This window comes from Culex quinquefasciatus, chromosome 3 (genome assembly GCF_015732765.1).
Source record: "Culex quinquefasciatus strain JHB chromosome 3, VPISU_Cqui_1.0_pri_paternal, whole genome shotgun sequence".
In the NCBI taxonomy this organism is placed as follows: domain Eukaryota; kingdom Metazoa; phylum Arthropoda; class Insecta; order Diptera; family Culicidae; genus Culex; species Culex quinquefasciatus.
In genome coordinates, this window is record NC_051863.1 from 151,027,549 (window position 1) to 151,044,509 (window position 16,961).

At 45.2% G+C, this 16,961-nt stretch overlaps 1 protein-coding gene and 1 long non-coding RNA gene across 4 annotated transcripts; both read left to right on the top strand.

Moving 5' to 3' along the window:
* Positions 1 to 685: 685 nt before the first annotated feature.
* Positions 686 to 15,838, top strand: LOC6048327. Of its 3 annotated transcripts, none has more exons than XM_038263039.1 (11): positions 686 to 817; positions 881 to 2,654; positions 2,731 to 3,099; positions 3,209 to 3,356; positions 3,418 to 3,792; positions 3,850 to 4,173; positions 4,233 to 4,419; positions 4,503 to 4,662; positions 4,963 to 5,086; positions 14,105 to 14,259; positions 14,391 to 15,838. In XM_038263039.1, the coding sequence occupies exons 1-11, from the start codon at positions 717 to 719 to the stop codon at positions 14,586 to 14,588; spliced, it is 3,915 nt and encodes a 1,304-aa protein (XP_038118967.1). In that variant the 5' UTR covers positions 686 to 716; the 3' UTR covers positions 14,589 to 15,838. The 3 variants fall into 3 exon arrangements, with proteins under 3 accessions (XP_038118967.1, XP_001865263.2, XP_038118968.1); XM_038263040.1 differs by having other exon boundaries at positions 717 to 817; positions 3,224 to 3,356; positions 14,391 to 14,588; XM_001865228.2 differs by lacking the exons at positions 4,503 to 4,662; positions 4,963 to 5,086; positions 14,105 to 14,259; positions 14,391 to 15,838 and having other exon boundaries at positions 3,224 to 3,356; positions 4,233 to 4,423.
* On the top strand, positions 6,854 to 7,785 carry LOC119769683. The gene is made up of 4 exons (XR_005278485.1): positions 6,854 to 6,988; positions 7,060 to 7,193; positions 7,292 to 7,425; positions 7,609 to 7,785. It is a non-coding gene; the product is annotated as an uncharacterized LOC119769683 (long non-coding RNA).
* Positions 15,839 to 16,961: the final 1,123 nt, after the last annotated feature.

A 16,961-nucleotide genomic window follows, 5' to 3' on the forward strand; every position in this document is an offset into this window, starting at 1 on the left:
AATCCGGTACAGAGCAGCTCAATGAAGAAGAAAAACCCACAATCACGTCCCGATAACCAACACACATCGCGCGCCTATTGTTGTGTGGATGTGACTCCCCTGCACAGCCACCCAACAACACTGATTGTTGTTGTCAAAGATATGCACGCGTACAACTCGACAAGACGACGACGACGTTTGAGATATGCCCGCATAATATATGATTCCGGCATGACAAAACAAACGTGTTTCGACGCTATGTCGAGATTTTTTTTTATGGAACTTGAACTTACTTTACATGGCTTTTATTCGGTGTAATCATTTTAATTTAGGACAACTTTAAAAGCTTTATGAACTTACATTTAAAACCACTTTCAACTTGTATCTCTTACATTAAACCTATGATGGGGCTTTTCTGTTTATCTCGACCCACTCATCTGGTACGATGCCGGCTTTTGCGACGTGCAATCAACAAAGAAATCATCACCCATTAGTACCGCTAATGAAGGTACAATGAGTTTGATTCTTCCTGGAAGAGCACGGCGTGAGTTCTGGTTTGTGTCATCCCCACCGCGACCACATGGATTGATGGAGACGCTTGGTGGTGGTTGCATACTTTACTGTATACGCTTCTAGTTCATCACACACATCTAATCAAGTTATGCTCATTTTTGCCTCTCTTGCTCTCGTTTCCACACACAGATCCAAACGCTGTGATTCCCATTACCATAATCGACATGGCATCGTCATTCGCAAACTGTTCCTACGCGCCCGAAGCGAACGTTGGTGTTGATGGAACGACGGGCTTTAATTACTCCTCGGACGATCGTGACAAGAGGTAAGCTATTGACAGTGGACGTCGTCTAGACTGAAGTGTTGAAAAGCGGATTTGTTGTTGCAGGACGACACGCACGGGAAGTTTGACGAACCACTCGTTGCTGAATCTGCTCGAGCAGAAGCACAAACTGCTCGAGGCCATCAACTTGGCCCCGGCGCCGAAGGTCACGGTCGGTCGCCGCCACTCGTCTGACTCTTTTCCGATGATAGAGAACGAAAGCTTTCAGATTCCACAGCGTCAGATCAAGAAACCACCCGGGCTGCAGCTGATTCCACCGCCCGTGCCCAAGCGGACCTTCCAGGGTAAGTTCACCCATCGGCAGTCAGAGTCGTTTGATGCGCCGCAGAGTCGTGCTTCGAACGTGAATCTAGACGGATACGGCCAGCCTAAGGGATACGGCAGCCAGTACCGGCCCGATCGCATCTGCCAGTCGGCTTTCGATGAGCAAACGTTTGGGTTCTTTGCGCCGAGCAAAACCAAGAACATTGGATCCTGTCACAGTAGCGTCAGTACGACCAGCTTCGATGATCTCGGCGATACGGACGATTTTGTGATATTTAACAAGAAGATGTCCTCGATCGAATCGAACCGATCTTCGAGCGATTCAAACAAATCACAAACGACGATCGACACTGGTTACGTGTCGGCGAACGAAAACGATCGGTCCATCTTTACGACCGCAAGCTCTACCAAGGGAACGTTTCGCAGTAGATTCTCCTCCGAGGACACCCAATCGTCTCTGGACAGTTTCCTATCGTCCGAGCTGCATCGAACAGACACTATCGATTCGTTACAGATGAACGACTCGCCGTTCAGTCTCAAGAAGAACATCTTCAACTTTGATCCCAAAAGTGGCCAAATGCGTCACTCAACCTCGATTTCGCCCAACTCCACCGACGACAAGATGGATAACTGCTCGCCGCGTAGCGTCGAAAGCAAAAGTGCCCGCCGACTGCCGATGGTCCCAACTCGCAAGCAGAACAATATGCCACCCAAAATCCCCCCACCAACCCGTATTACACCGCCTGCACTACCCTCCCGTTCACAGCAGGCATTCGAGTCACGCAAAATGCAAAAACTCCACCATCATCAGCAACAACAGCAACAATTAAACAACGCTCAATTAACACACAAAGCCAGCATGGACAACATCCAGGAGCTGTACAGCCGACCAACGGGATTCCGGCGCAACATGCAGAAACCACCACCCCTCAACCAGGTGCACCACTCGAAAGTGAACCAACGACAAGACTCCAACATATCAAGCGATGGCTTCTCCATTGCTTCCAGCCCAGGCTACAACAACAAGAACATGGAGGCACCCCTGCTCCAGCACACCTCCAAGATGAACCGATCAACCATGCGAGGCCACGCGCTACAACCGAAACAGTTACCCTCACCCCAACAGCAACAATCCCCCCAGCAACAACTTCAACAATCCCCCGTCAACCCGCAAGACTCGAAGCAGTCCTCCACGGACAGCCTGAACCCGGCCGCGGTCACCACCGTTCGGTCGATCCCACCGCGGGTCAGCATGCGACAAGATTCCAGCATCTCCAGCGACAGCTTCAGCCAAACGTCCAGCCCTAGCTACAACACCAAGATCATGGAGGCTCCCCTACTGTCGCATGCGGCCAAAATGCACAAGGTGGCCAAGCCACCGGCGGTCGCGGCAGCGGCAGCCCGAAATCTGGACGAAATTTCCAAGGATGTCAAGGACGGTGGAGAGTCCGCTGCGAATGGATCGGCCGTGATCATCAAGAGCGCCTCGACGCCCGCCAGCCTACAGACGATCGTGCGGTTATCCAACGGATCGAACGTGTCGCTGCAGGGAAAGGTGAGAGTTCACTTTGTGCGAATCTTGATTAGTTGATATTAAATTGGATGTTTTTTTTTAATCTCTACTTTCCCAGAAACTGCAGATCCTCAAGTCTCGCAAGAGCTCCGAGACGAGCCAGGCCAACAGCCGGATGAAGTTTCGCGTGTGCCAGATCGTGATCAACGCGATCCTGCTGATCGCGCTGGCCGTTGGCCTGGCGTCCTATCTGAGCCAGAACCCGCCAATTACGTACGTCAACCAGACGAACATCGTCCGCACGATCCATCACCGGCCGCCACCGATCGATTCCACGGCCATCTCACCGTTCAAGGTCGATCGCAACCCGGCGCCCGGCGTCTGCCTCCCGGTGATTGTCAAGTTCTGCCAGCAGCACAAGGTCCCCTACAACTATACGGTGTTCCCGAACTACATCGGCCACTTTGGCCAGCCGGAAGCCCAAATGGTAAGTGTTTCCGCTTGTCGGGGAGGGCTCCCTCAACCCGTTACTTACTGGTTGTGTTTGTGATTTCGCGTTTACTTTCGCACAAAAAAAAACACCCACACTTATCCAGAGCGATGATTTCCAGGAAATTGATCAGTTCGAGGCGCTGGTCGACGTCCAATGTTACGAGCTTGTCCCACTGTTCTTATGTTCTCTGTTTGTGCCTAAATGCGGTGCCACCGGAACGACGGTGCCACCGTGCAAGAGTCTCTGTACTGGTAAGATTGTTGTTATTGGTGCGTACGACCTTTGAACCTCAACCTGAACCCCAAATTGCAGAAACCATGCGCCGGTGTAGCTTCTTCTTTGACGTGTTCGGGTTGGAACTGCCGGAATACCTGCGGTGTAACATATTCAGCGATGCGGTGTCGGTCGAGCAGGGCGAGTGCGTTGGGATGGCCGAGTACAAGGAGTCCATGCTGCGTTCGCGACGACCCGTCAAGTGTTCTGGCTTTTTGTGCGACAAGCGGCGCTGCATACCGAACGACTGGCGCTGCGATGGCCACGTGGACTGCCAGGACCAGACGGACGAGTCGCATTGTGATTTTTGTGGCGCGAGCGAGATCCACTGTGGCAGCGGCAAGTGCATGAGCCAGAAGCACATGTGCAACGGAGTGCAGGATTGTCCGTTCGGGCAGGACGAACGGAATTGCAGTAAGTCTTTTCTGGGCAGGAGATATTGGCAACGTTCTAATGTTATGGTTTCCCTAGTTCGATTAAGTGAACGCAACGGTGACCTTGGTCGTGGTACGTTGGAGGTGTACAAGGCTGACCTGAAGCAGTGGACTCCGGCTTGCGTGAAAAACTGGGATCCCGCAACTTCGCCGACGATGATCTGCTCGATGCTTGGGTACAGCTCGGTCAACTCTAGCCGCACCACGATGAGGGGATCCAACAGAACATTGGTCAGCACCAAAGATGCTTCTTTGATGTGGCGAATGTTCCAGAAGAAGCATACCAATATGCTGAAGGAGTTTAACAGCTGCGATGTCAACACGCGGTACCCGGTAGCAGAGCTGACCTGTTCAAATTATGGTAAATTTGGGTCGTCTGGAAGACGTCAATCATTAAACTAATTTAATTTAACTTCCCAGAATGTGGAAAGGTGCCAAACAAAAAGTATCACAAGCCTCAAACTCGAATCGTGGGCGGTTCCCCGTCCAAACCCGGAGACTGGCCCTTTGTTGCGGCCATTCTGGGCGGACCGGAGGAAATCTTCTACTGTGCAGGCGTCCTTATTGCCGACCAGTGGGTCCTGACGGCATCGCACTGCATTGGAAAGTAAGCTCGTTTGTGGGAAAATTGGCCCCCCCATCAAAGAGGATTAAATTTTTACCCCTTTTACCTTTCTTTTCTGTGCACAGCCACACGATGCGGAACGTCAACGACTGGACGATCCAGCTGGGCATCACCAGGCGCCACTCGCACACCTACTACGGCCAGCGAGTAAAGGTCAAGACAGTGATACCGCACCCGTTGTACAACCTGTACATCCCACATGACAACGATATCGCGCTGTTCCAGGTATGACCGCACGAAGCTAAATGTTGTCCAAGTCCATCGGCCCGTGCCGGGAAACAGTAAGGTTGCGTGGAGTAATGACGCATAGCAAATATGCGTGTATGTTTGACAGATTGCCCTAGCAGATCAATGTTACAGTAGAAACAAGGTAAGGCATCTGTGAAACTCAGACCATTCCGTACTCCATGCGGTCCGACTGTTTCTGGGCAAACTGGCAGATTCGGTCGCTTTTCCGTTTTCCGTATGCCCCGTCCCTCTCACCTCCCCACACCACTGATCCGGTCTTTTGTTGTCCAAACACAGCTCGCCACCCGGGTAGCCTTCCACGAGCATCTGCTGCCGGTTTGTCTTCCGCCCCCGCACATCCGCGAACTGGTGCCCGGAACCAACTGTACCGTGGTGGGCTGGGGCAAGCGCGAGGATAGCTGTAAGTATCCCCCCCTTTCAACTCTTCAAACCTTCTCTTTTAACCAATGTTATGGGGTGGAGGGAGTTTCGAAAAGGTAGAAAGGTTGAAGAAGGGTGCGATTTTCCCAAAGTAATGTGACATTTGGACAGTTCAATCCCTGGGACAACGGATGCTAGAACTCTTCGGGATGGGTTGAAACGAGGGAAAGAGAAAGTTACCAAGATCATTGTATTGATTTTGAGCATCATTGTGTCCTTTTCTTTCGACTGAACGAGCAATGACAAGTCAGGCTTTGTTATTTTTGTAAGATTTGAAACTTATGACTTTAGTCAGTTATCAAGGACGGCTAGCTCAGTCCTTTCCAGGACAAAAGACCATCAACTCAAAGGTAGTCGTAGACCAAAGCTACTGACTACTCATCACTCAGGGTCGGCACGAACTACTAGGCGGATTCAGGTAAATACGGAAGGAAATAAAAATCACGGAACCACACTTTTCTAAATAAAACGTGTAATTTTGTATTTCGTGTATTTGTGTGTGGGGGTGTTAGTGTAAAGCACTTCTGGAACCAACGTACCGATCTGCTGCAGGTGATCCTCCTGACTCCTCTACGAAGGCCGGTCACAGGAGCGTCCTGGACTGTGCCGCCGTAACTCCAAGGGGGGGGGGGATTCGTTGCATCCAAATGACGGTTGATGGCTGGTGCTGCTGAACCGGAACTCTTGAGCTGCTGGGCTGGGTTACGCAGAGGTAGGCCAAGCGGGCGTTGCTGGTCCTACTTACGTCAGACGTCTTCCCTCAGTGGCGTATTCGGTGGACCCGGCACCTGGCCGATCTGGTCCCACCGAGAGGGGAAATCTCCTTGGTGGTTATGGCGCCCCGCGCCAGAGATGCTGATGGTCCTATTACTGTTAGGTGCAGGCAACGGCTCCTCCGCGCTTATAGGCCTGGACCGACCGAAACCCGTACGTCGTCGAGTCGAGCGGACTGGTGACTTCCGCCAAGCACTTCCACTTCCGGAAGGCCAAGGTGTGAACAGCACAAAGAACGGCACTGTCACTTGTCGACCTCGACTGATCGCACGGACGTCTGTCCAAGAAAAGAGGCCGATCCTTCGAATCGGCTGGCAAAGTAGACTTCTCCCTCCTAACCTTTTCCAGAGGGAAAATCCACCATTTTCCAGACCCACCCATTTTTGATGCAGTCTCGACGCAGCGCTGTCGAGCCTGTCTTAATGGCAGCGGTACGCAAATCCCTCCGCTGCTATTGTAGGGTGTAGTGTTGTATGATGGGGAATTATATTGAAAAGTGAAGGTTCGTTCAAGAACTGTGACCAACGGTTACACTATCCACCACCCCGGTGAAAAAAAATGTGAAAGCACGACGAGGTTTCGCATTTTTTTACATTAATGCTTTCCATAACCGCCGTCGACTTCTACTAGATTCGTGGGTGTGGACAAATAAACCTACAATTCTCAGGTACACTATCTTTAAGACGCGCGAGATCATGAACCTCCACAAAAACATCCCAAAATACATTATAAACAATCAAAACATTACTGCATGCGACAAATTAAAATAATAAATTAACGAAAAAACATTGATAATAAATTAAAACAAAACTTTAAAATCATCCCGAAATCTGGGGTAGACAACTCTATTCTAATGTTGGCCAACATAACAAATTCTACAATATTTACATTTTTAGATCACTTTCGATCCGTGAGGGGTGATTCAACAAAAAGTTGACCCCTGCAGCAAACTGTCTCTGCAGTTGACAGAAGCTAAAACGTCACCGACATGTCATGCAACCGAACTGTCAGAACATGTTTACATTCTGATTCTTCAGTTCGGTCGGCAAGTTTTTATATCCGCGCGAGTGTTTCGGCGTGTTTATGCGGTTTTTGGACAAAATTTACGGTAAGTACCATGGTATTGGTGAACTAATCTTGACGAAGAACATCTTCATTCAATTTCATTCAATTTTTCAGCTCATTCAAGGCTGTGGCGGGTGATGTTTTGCTGCCAGTTCGCAGTCTTCGCGCGGAAGACTGGACTGCAGAAAAATCCCCTGAAATCCCGGGATTGACCGTGTTCTCCATCTTGGCGAAGCAAGAGGAAACAGGTAAGCTAGTGTACACATTAAAAATCGATTTTAAAACGATTACAGCGAATCGTAAATTAGTGGTGATTTAGAAGATCGTAACCACTTTTCCTTTTCAGGTTTGGCACTTTGGCCGTCGGTCAGCCCCCTCACTGCCGCTCTACGGACTCGGCGCTCGGACGAAGGACATTACAGATGACTCCTTCGTCGTCCACCGAACCGCCAGCGCAGCTATGGACTGCCAACATAGAAGGTATGCTTTCAAACATAAGCGACACCAACTACTTATGCTCTCTTTACGACTGGGAACTTAATCCATCAGTCTTCGAGCAACACTTTCACAATTTCACAACATAAAAATAAATAAATTTTCACAACACATAACATTCATAGTACGGTTTTAATTCATTTATTTCATTTTCTTTCATTTTTGCAGGTATTCATTGCCAACAAACTTCTTCCGCGGATGTGCGCCGGGTCATCTGGTTGGACCAGCAGGATGTTCCGAGGGTAAAGAGATCATCCCTCACCAACACCTGTGGCCAATCAACCATCAGTCGACGACACCACCTAGAATTAGAATGTGTCGAATGTTACCTGGGAAAACTTAAATAAACTTTTTCAAATTTTCCTCCACGATTTCCATCAGCGGGAAATCCGGATCTTTCTCCAGCAAGTCCGAAATCAACTTCTGGGTTTTCACAAGATTCGGGTCAGACTCATCCGACACCTTTCCGTTCATCATTTTCCTGAATAATTTCCTAATTTTCTTAAATTCCTTTCTCAGTTCCTTGTTGGGTTTCGTAGGTTCAAATTTCGTAATTTCTGTGGGTTCTTTTTCCTCTTCCTTTTTATGTTTCGATTTATGTTTGACTTCCGACGAGTTCTGGGGTTTGGGTTGACTCTTCGGAGAACTTTCGCAGTCCGAATCCAACAACCTCCGAGAATCGTCTTCAGTACGTTTCCGAATTCTCGTGCCGCCGATCCTCCTAGAGGACGTGCGAACACAAAAGGTCACCGCCTTGGGACGGGTTTTCCTCCCTCGGGATTTGTACCCGGAATCCAAACTGGACTGGTCAGGTTCCGCAGTCGCAGCACTCGGAACCACCAACTTTTCGGTGTGTTGCCGTTCTGCGACTGGGTCTGCGGTAGTTTCAGCCGGAGTGTGCCGAGAGGACACGGCCTCTAGCACCGAGTTCAACTCCCGCCGGAACGTCTGCATTACCCGGTTGATCTGGACAACGTCCACCGGTAGCAAACTTCCGTCCTGGCGAAGTTGCTGGAATAATTCCAGACTGAAACTAACGTCATCAATCGCCGAGTTAATCGGGTAGTTCTGGTGGCCGGGAGCGACGGGACAAGGCATCGCGGACAGTCCTTCGACGTCCGAGCAATCCGCGTCGTACTCCACTTCTTGCCATTCCACTTTGTTCGTCAAATTCGTCATGATCGTGTATTGTTTTTTTCTCGTCATTGTGTGTGATTTTGTTCGACCAGCGCGCAGCGTAATAGTCGTCAATTTTTAATTATCTCTCATCGTCAATCCGGGGATGGGTAATTGTGCATTGTGCTGTCTTGTTATTGTGTTCAGGTGTATGTGAGGGTTCACGATCTTAATGTTTTATGTTTCATGTTCATTTCAATCGGCTCGCGACAAACACAAATTGCCCAAAACCACGAATTTTTCGTTGCTTTCAACGGTTATGGAAAGTATTGCGTAGGGGCAATAACTCTCAATCGTTTTAAGCCCTTTTGGGGGCACTAACACAATTTTTCCACAGGGGAGGGATAGTGTGCAGATGGAGAAAGCCGTACTGAAAGTACGGATCCCTGCCACCTCCCGAAGGAAAAATCCTTAGATTTTTAACCCGCCGGTAAACCTGAATCGCTTTTCGCTGAACTTTCCGCTAGGAAGCCAATTGAAACTTATGACTTTAGTCAGTTATCAAGGACGGCTAGCTCAGTCCTTTCCAGGACAAAAGACCATCAACTCAAAGGTAGTCGTAGACCAAAGCTACTGACTACTCATCACTCAGGGTCGGCACGAACTACTAGGCGGATTCAGGTAAATACGGAAGGAAATAAAAATCACGGAACCACACTTTTCTAAATAAAACGTGTAATTTTGTATTTCGTGTATTTGTGTGTGGGGGTGTTAGTGTAAAGCACTTCTGGAACCAACGTACCGATCTGCTGCAGGTGATCCTCCTGACTCCTCTACGAAGGCCGGTCACAGGAGCGTCCTGGACTGTGCCGCCGTAACTCCAAGGGGGGATTCGTTGCATCCAAATGACGGTTGATGGCTGGTGCTGCTGAACCGGAACTCTTGAGCTGCTGGGCTGGGTTACGCAGAGGTAGGCCAAGCGGGCGTTGCTGGTCCTACTTACGTCAGACGTCTTCCCTCAGTGGCGTATTCGGTGGACCCGGCACCTGGCCGATCTGGTCCCACCGAGAGGGGAAATCTCCTTGGTGGTTATGGCGCCCCGCGCCAGAGATGCTGATGGTCCTATTACTGTTAGGTGCAGGCAACGGCTCCTCCGCGCTTATAGGCCTGGACCGACCGAAACCCGTACGTCGTCGAGTCGAGCGGACTGGTGACTTCCGCCAAGCACTTCCACTTCCGGAAGGCCAAGGTGTGAACAGCACAAAGAACGGCACTGTCACTTGTCGACCTCGACTGATCGCACGGACGTCTGTCCAAGAAAAGAGGCCGATCCTTCGAATCGGCTGGCAAAGTAGACTTCTCCTCCTAACCTTTTCCAGAGGGAAAATCCACCATTTTCCAGACCCACCCATTTTTGATGCAGTCTCGACGCAGCGCTGTCGAGCCTGTCTTAATGGCAGCGGTACGCAAATCCCTCCGCTGCTATTGTAGGGTGTAGTGTTGTATGATGGGGAATTATATTGAAAAGTGAAGGTTCGTTCAAGAACTGTGACCAACGGTTACAGATTGAAAACATTGGAAATTAAATTCAGAAAATTTCTAATATATGCAAAACTGGTAATTGTTTATCTTGAAAAAAATAATACCCTACATTCTTATTAATGTTATTGTTATTATTTGGTATTGAATGATTTTAATGATTCAAACACAACAAAATTTTTACCAGTCGAATCAAAAATCAAAAAAAGAATGATCATAACACAACCGAAAAAAATACGACGAAAGTGTCCTGTTCTCACTTGAGTGCGACAGACAAAACACGTAAAATGTTTCACCGGAAATTGGATTTGACTCAACTATTTCTAATCGAACAAGACGTCTCGTATACGGTACGGTACCTAAGGAAGTTCGAATCGCAATCCGGTTACCGAAAAGAATGCCGAAAGAAGGGGGGTTTGAATTCACTGGCGTGCGCAGGAGGGGTGCACGTGGCTTTTTTTGTCAAAAGTTGTTTTCATGTCACTTTATGGGCAACGTAGCAAAAAAATGGACCCCCCCCCCTCTTTCTATCAGGACTTGACCACGCAAATGGTTTAACTTAACACATTTCGAATGAAGTAACGCCAACATCACCAGCACCATACCATCATTTCTACAGTCGACTCTCTGGTTGTCAATATCCAAGGGACCGTCGAGGAAGAGAATCATCAGTTTACAGAACGATGCAAAATGAAGACTCGATTGAAAATATTTTTTTCTTGATACCCAGCTATGGGAGAGAATCATGGCAACGTCCATCAAACAAAAACAAACTAATGTCAAACACCCTTCAAAGCTTTGTTTCGCCAAGAAAAATGTCTATGCAAGCCATGAGAAAGTGAAATTATTGACAACCGGAAGAGATTTTTAAAGCAAACAGAATCCAAGGGACCGTCGAGGAAGAGATCCTTCAAGCAAGAGAAAATATCGAGGAATAAAGCCAATCGAAGTATGCAGTTTGAAGGGACTGAAGAATTCATCGATAGATGGAGCAATATTGATATCGAGAAGATCGACAGCCAGAGAGTCGACTGTATTCACTTCTGTCGATCGGGGTGACACCAGAAAATGAAATACCAAAGTTTATAGCCTCATGAAGTATACTGCCCTTGTTCACATGAATGTCGCATAAACAAAAACAGAAAGCTGAGAAAAAAGTAAGGCATATTTGGCTTACGTTACGTTACGTGAAAAAATGGAATTTCATTGAGATTTCTTGAACAATGTACTAACTTTTTGTGGTTTTCGCATGCTGTTGAACCATACTCCATCATTAACTAAACAGTGGTTGAAATTGGATATGGGACATTTATGCGAACCTGGCCTGTAAACTAGCAATGTGACGCACTCAGAAAATCCTTTCGATAAGTTCAAATCTGGCGTATACGTTACTGTTCAAAACAATTCACCCGTTGAGAGTTGGTTTACAATTTTCTGCGAGGACCTCCACCGTTATTGTCGGTTCGTTATTTGTGGGCGTGTTGTAAGATGAAATTCCAGGAAATCCATTTTCTTGTTTTCATACCAATCTGGTTTCATTTACTTTTCAGGTTGACGAGTGGCGAAAAGAGAAATAAGTTCGATTTAAATGGCATTCGTGGGAGAAATCACAAGATAGTTTCTCCGGAAATGTCAAAGGGTGGGAAAGGCTTTATTATGATGACTTCCACGGGTAGCCTACTCAGAAATCGAGTCGGATTTCGTCGAAAGCCTATCTTTTAATGTTTAACTGATTTTTTTTTCCCAAGGAACCAAGGAATTAAAAGTTGAAAAATAGTGCAGCGGTCCAATTTGAACAACAAGGATACACAGCTAAAAAAGGAGTAATCCAGCAGCGTGTAAGAGGCCTGGGTGCAACATAAATATTACATTATTTTATGCAATTTTATGTGATTTTACACCTTGAAACATGTAGCCCATCAGTATGGGAAACCTACTTGACTGAAATGTCAAGCTCGGTCTGATGGCCGAGTGGGCTAAGGCACCAGTCCGCAACTTTTTTTTGTGTTTGCAAAAATTGTACATGCAGTGTGTAATATTAAGTGTTTATTTTGACGAAGGTGATGTGCATGCTTTGGCATGCGATTTTACCATCGGATTTTTTGCTGTGTAGATTCTGTTTACAGCCACAGCAAAGATTAATCTTAACGTTCTTTTTAATTTTAAAACAAATTTGAGCTAATTAAAAAAAAAATATGGTATATCATTAAATTATTGAGAAGGAAAACAACATGCAGTGTGACCTTCTAAGAAAATGCCCAAAAAATCATAACAAAATAATTTAGTCGGATTTTTGATAGATCTCTAATTTGAAGTCTTTCGCTTAGTTTGCACGATTTGCAAAAATTATCATAAAATTCGCCTGGTTGGACAAGTGGATCATTGAATGAAAATCAAATGGTCTCTTAGAAACCTTTCCGTTCAATTTTCCCGGGGTATCAAAAATCCCAGGAAAAGGGATTTTTTCGACAAAATTCCCGGGAAACCTGACACTAAGAGTTATACTAACAGGCTTTCGTTTCCAATAAATTACAAACTACAGTTACAATTATTGTAATTTGTTCTGCTCCTGGTTATGATTATCATTGCATCAAAATAGTATAGAACAGCTTCTTTAACAGTAAAATAAGTACAAGCGTAAATGTATTACTTTTAGTCTGTAAAAAACCATTAAACTTGAAGAAAGCATATAATTTGTCAAATTGTTCGTGCCGTAGGGTGTCCGAAAAAATAAAAGGTAGTCAAAGCTTTGGTGCTCACCCCTTGAATCATAAATAAGGATGTCAAGAACAATGTTTCCATACAACAAAAAATTGGTTTACAACTCGTGCGCTGAGCTTGAATGAAAAAGTGCCTATTTCGAGTATTTTTCAGAAATGCGCGTAACAAACATACTAAAGTCATTCAAATTTGGTCGCCTTGGGCTTCAGTTTCTCATGAGATTGAACTATTTAAAAAGAACCTATTGGTTGAAATTCGAGGTTTTGGCCAACCATTTTGTGGAGTGCAGGCCTTATTTTGTCAATATGATTCGCAATTTTGGTAAGAATCTGAATAAAAATTAAATCTTTCGTTAGAAAATCATATTGAAATATAAAAAATTGGAGTAGCTTTACTTCGCTCTGGTAAACTTTGTTTTTTTCTTCAATTTTTTTTCCAAAAATAATGAGAAATCATTGTTAAGCTAATCTCTCCTTGAAAATAAAACGTTACTTAATCCACCAGAAGGTGGTTGCTGCCTTCCTCCTGAAAGCTTTGGCTAACGCTTACTTAGTAAAGACACTATACATCTGAGTGCTGCCATCTATGATAAATTTAATTATTCATTTGAAAGCACTGCAGTGTTTGTGTGCGTGCACGGCGTGCACTGAGCGGAAAGTTCCGAGAGCTATCCGCCGGAGCTTTCAAATTATGTAAATAATGACCCTTTTTAGTATCAACCAAAACAGATTTTCTAACATAACTTTTGAAGTACTGCACCAAACCGGATGAAATTAAAAAAAGACTTAAAGGACCTGAAGGCGAATCCAAAAACATAGATCCGGACAAAATCGGTCGGGCCAGTTCCGAGAAAAGTGAGTGAGAAAAAAAATTCTACGTCCATCCACACGCACAGACATTTGCTCAGAATTTGATTCTGAGCCGATATGTATACGTAAAGGTATATCTAGAAGGCTTATTTAAAAAGTTCAATTTTTGAGTGATTTTATAGCCTTGCCTCATTGAGGTGAGGAAGGCAAAACAGAGTAGTAAAAAAAAACGTTTTCAACCATCATACAATTTATGTGGAAAAAAGATATAATTTGAACTCCAATGCTGTGTCTTTTTTATGAAATTCACAGTCGCAGTCCATGTCGATTGTTTAATTTAATTGTCCAGCCTTCTGGGAAACACTTAACAACAGTAGCTCCGAGAACTTTTCAACCGCGAACATTTCTGCACAATTCCGGGCATAATTAAACATCGCTCTTCCCTCGTTTCCCTCTCTGTTTCACTTTTCAATCAAAAGCTCTACCGGAAGGCGTCTCGTACGAGCCCGCGCTAAACGAAGTCAACGTTCCGATACTGAACCGTGACCTGTGCAACGAATGGCTGGAAACGCTGAACGTGACCGAGGGCATGATCTGCGCCGGCTACCAGGAGGGTGGCCGCGACGCCTGTCAGGTAATTTAAATTATTAAAATCTCATTAGTGCGTTCGCGTGTGTGTGTGTGTGTGTGTGTGTGTGAGTTTGTGTGAGTGGGAAATAAAGGATTATAACTCTCTGTGTATGGTTTCCTTCCTGATGCACATAGGGTGATTCCGGTGGTCCGCTGCTGTGTCCATATCCGAACGAAAAGGACCGCTGGTTCGTCGGAGGTATCGTTTCGTGGGGTGTCCGCTGTGCCAACCCCAAACTACCCGGAGTGTACGCCAACGTGCCCAAGTTCATACCCTGGATCCTGGCCCAGATTAATAACCACTCTACGCTGCAGACGACCACTATCGGCTGAAAGTTACCGGCCGGCAGAAGGCGTCAGTTTAGGCCGCGAGTTGACATCGACCAGACTGAGTCCGACGATGGTCCGACGAGCTCATCAACGAACGCGTGGCGTGGAGCAACGGGAGACGACGGGTTTTTACGGTAATCATCAGCTTGAATGTGCGAGCGTTTATAACGGGTTGTGGAAATCGATTGCGCCGGAATGTGAGGTTAGGTGATCGACAATAATGGTCAACGAAAGAATTTGTGTAGTCTATACGATAGTAACGGACAATAATAAGTAGTAACAATCATGGTACACGTGTCAAAGCAGCAGCAAACGGTCCCATTTCCTTGTGGACATCTTTTGAACAAGGCAATTCGTAGGAACTCATCATCACAAAAAAAAACTTAACACAGTAGAATTTCCTCCCTCCCCCAACTATTCCAATGACGGTGACGACAACGGCTAGAAGGATGGCATTAAATACATGAATGTTTTCAATGGTTTCCATCCATCTGTTTACAACAACGATTTCAAGAAATTACGTATCTTTAATTGGTTTCAAAATAAAACCGTAGTTTGAACATGGTTCAAAAAATTATAAATCTTTGTTTTGCCAAACACTGTTCCTACTGGGAAAAGTGTGAATCAAAAGGAAGTGGTTTATTCAAACATGAACACACTTGTAAGAGATTATCGCATTTGAATGATCCGTGCATGGGGTACGGGAAGGGAAGAGCACTTAAAAGATAAAAGGAAGTCTTGTTACACCAAGGACGGTTGGTGGATGGGTGACAGAGATGAGTTCGAGTGAATGTGGTGAAGGATTCTGGGGAAGAGAGAGAGAAAGCAGTTTGATGATGGAAATGCTTGGGAAACCCTATGCGGATCATATAATTTTCCAAGTATGATGCTCAATTACTGTTATTTTGGGAGATATTATCACTGAATCTATATTTAGTGTAGACGTTGAACTGTCTAAAATTAATCGCAGTAAATAACAGTTAATACTTTTCTATCACGGTTTTTTTGTGATCAATGTGGTAGATAAATAGATAGATTGTTGATAGTTCCGAACCATAAAAAAATATAGCGAAATCTGATTAACAGTATGGCTCTGATTACCCAATCCAAATTTATGGACATTTAAGTGTTAAGAGCGAGTTTTTCACCAATGTGAAACAGGTCGTGTTAAGGTGCTCCGATTTGAATGAAAATTTCAGCGTTTGTTTGTCTTACATGAGATGAACTCATGCCAAATATGAGCCTCTACGACAAAGGGAAGTGAGGTAAAACGGGCATTGAAGTTTAAAATCCAAAAAACACAAAAAATCTTAAAATTGCTCGCATTTCCGTAAAACCTCATCAATTCCAACTATCATAGATGCATTCGAAAGGTCCTTTCAAGCACTTCAAAATGTGCTATATAGATCCAGGATTGCACAATGGGAAACATCGAGACAAAAAAACGAACTTAATTGATACCGGGCAATTAGGACTTTCAACCGGAATTTTCTTTTGTGGAAAATTCCGAGAAGTCGATTGGTGATGGTGACAATCCGCGGAAATTTGCGTAAGGCCCGTTTTAGGTCAATCACCCTATTTTTTGCTGTTTTTATAAGTTTTAAATATGTTGCCTAAATGTTCAATGCGGTGACATAACATTTTCTTCCCCATCGAAATAATTTTCATGCAAAATTTTGCGAGTTTTCCCTATCATCAATCGATTGCTCGGAATTTTTCACGTCAGAAAGAGCATTATCAAAATATTAAAAATTTTAGCAACAAATTTAAAACTTATATTAACAGCGAAAAATAAGGGTAAATCGACCTTTCCCGATCTTCCGACCTTTTCCATCTTCTATCGAACAAAAAAGACTTTTCCATGATGTGATGTCTTTGAACCATACAAATCAACTGAAAATTTTAAAAAGCTTCTAAAAGCATCCCAAATGTTTTCTATTAAAACAATTAAGTTAACTCTAGGTTAATATCATTCGGGAAAATGAAAATTGAATTTTCGAGGAAGTGTCGGGAATATGTCAATTCGGGAAAACGACAGTTCGGTTAAATGGCCACTCAGGTAAATGCCATTCGGGGATATGGATTCTTTGGAAAAACGATATTCGGGGAAGGGTCACTTTCGGGAAAACGAGTTTCGGGGATATGATTTCCGGGTATATCGGATTTGGGAAAGTGGGATTCGGGGATAAAGGATAAAGCCAGTTAAGATAGGCCGATCTTGACTCTGGCTGAAGCCGAGGGGAGAGAACACCAAAATAAAACATAATATAAAGAAATACAAGGTATGGTGAATTGCAAAATGAAAGTCCACCTTTAGGTGGTTGGTGCTTTCCTCTCATTTATAGAGTGATTCTAACTCTCCTAAAGTGTCCACAT

Coding starts and splice junctions, on each gene's coding strand:
- LOC6048327 (XM_038263039.1), top strand. CDS start 717: ATGGCATCGTCATTCGCAAACTGTTCCTACGCGCCCGAAGCGAACGTT. Junction 818..880: donor TCGGACGATCGTGACAAGAG/GTAAGCTATTGA, acceptor TTGTTGTTGCAG/GACGACACGCACGGGAAGTT. Junction 3,100..3,208: donor GCCAGCCGGAAGCCCAAATG/GTAAGTGTTTCC, acceptor ACACTTATCCAG/AGCGATGATTTCCAGGAAAT.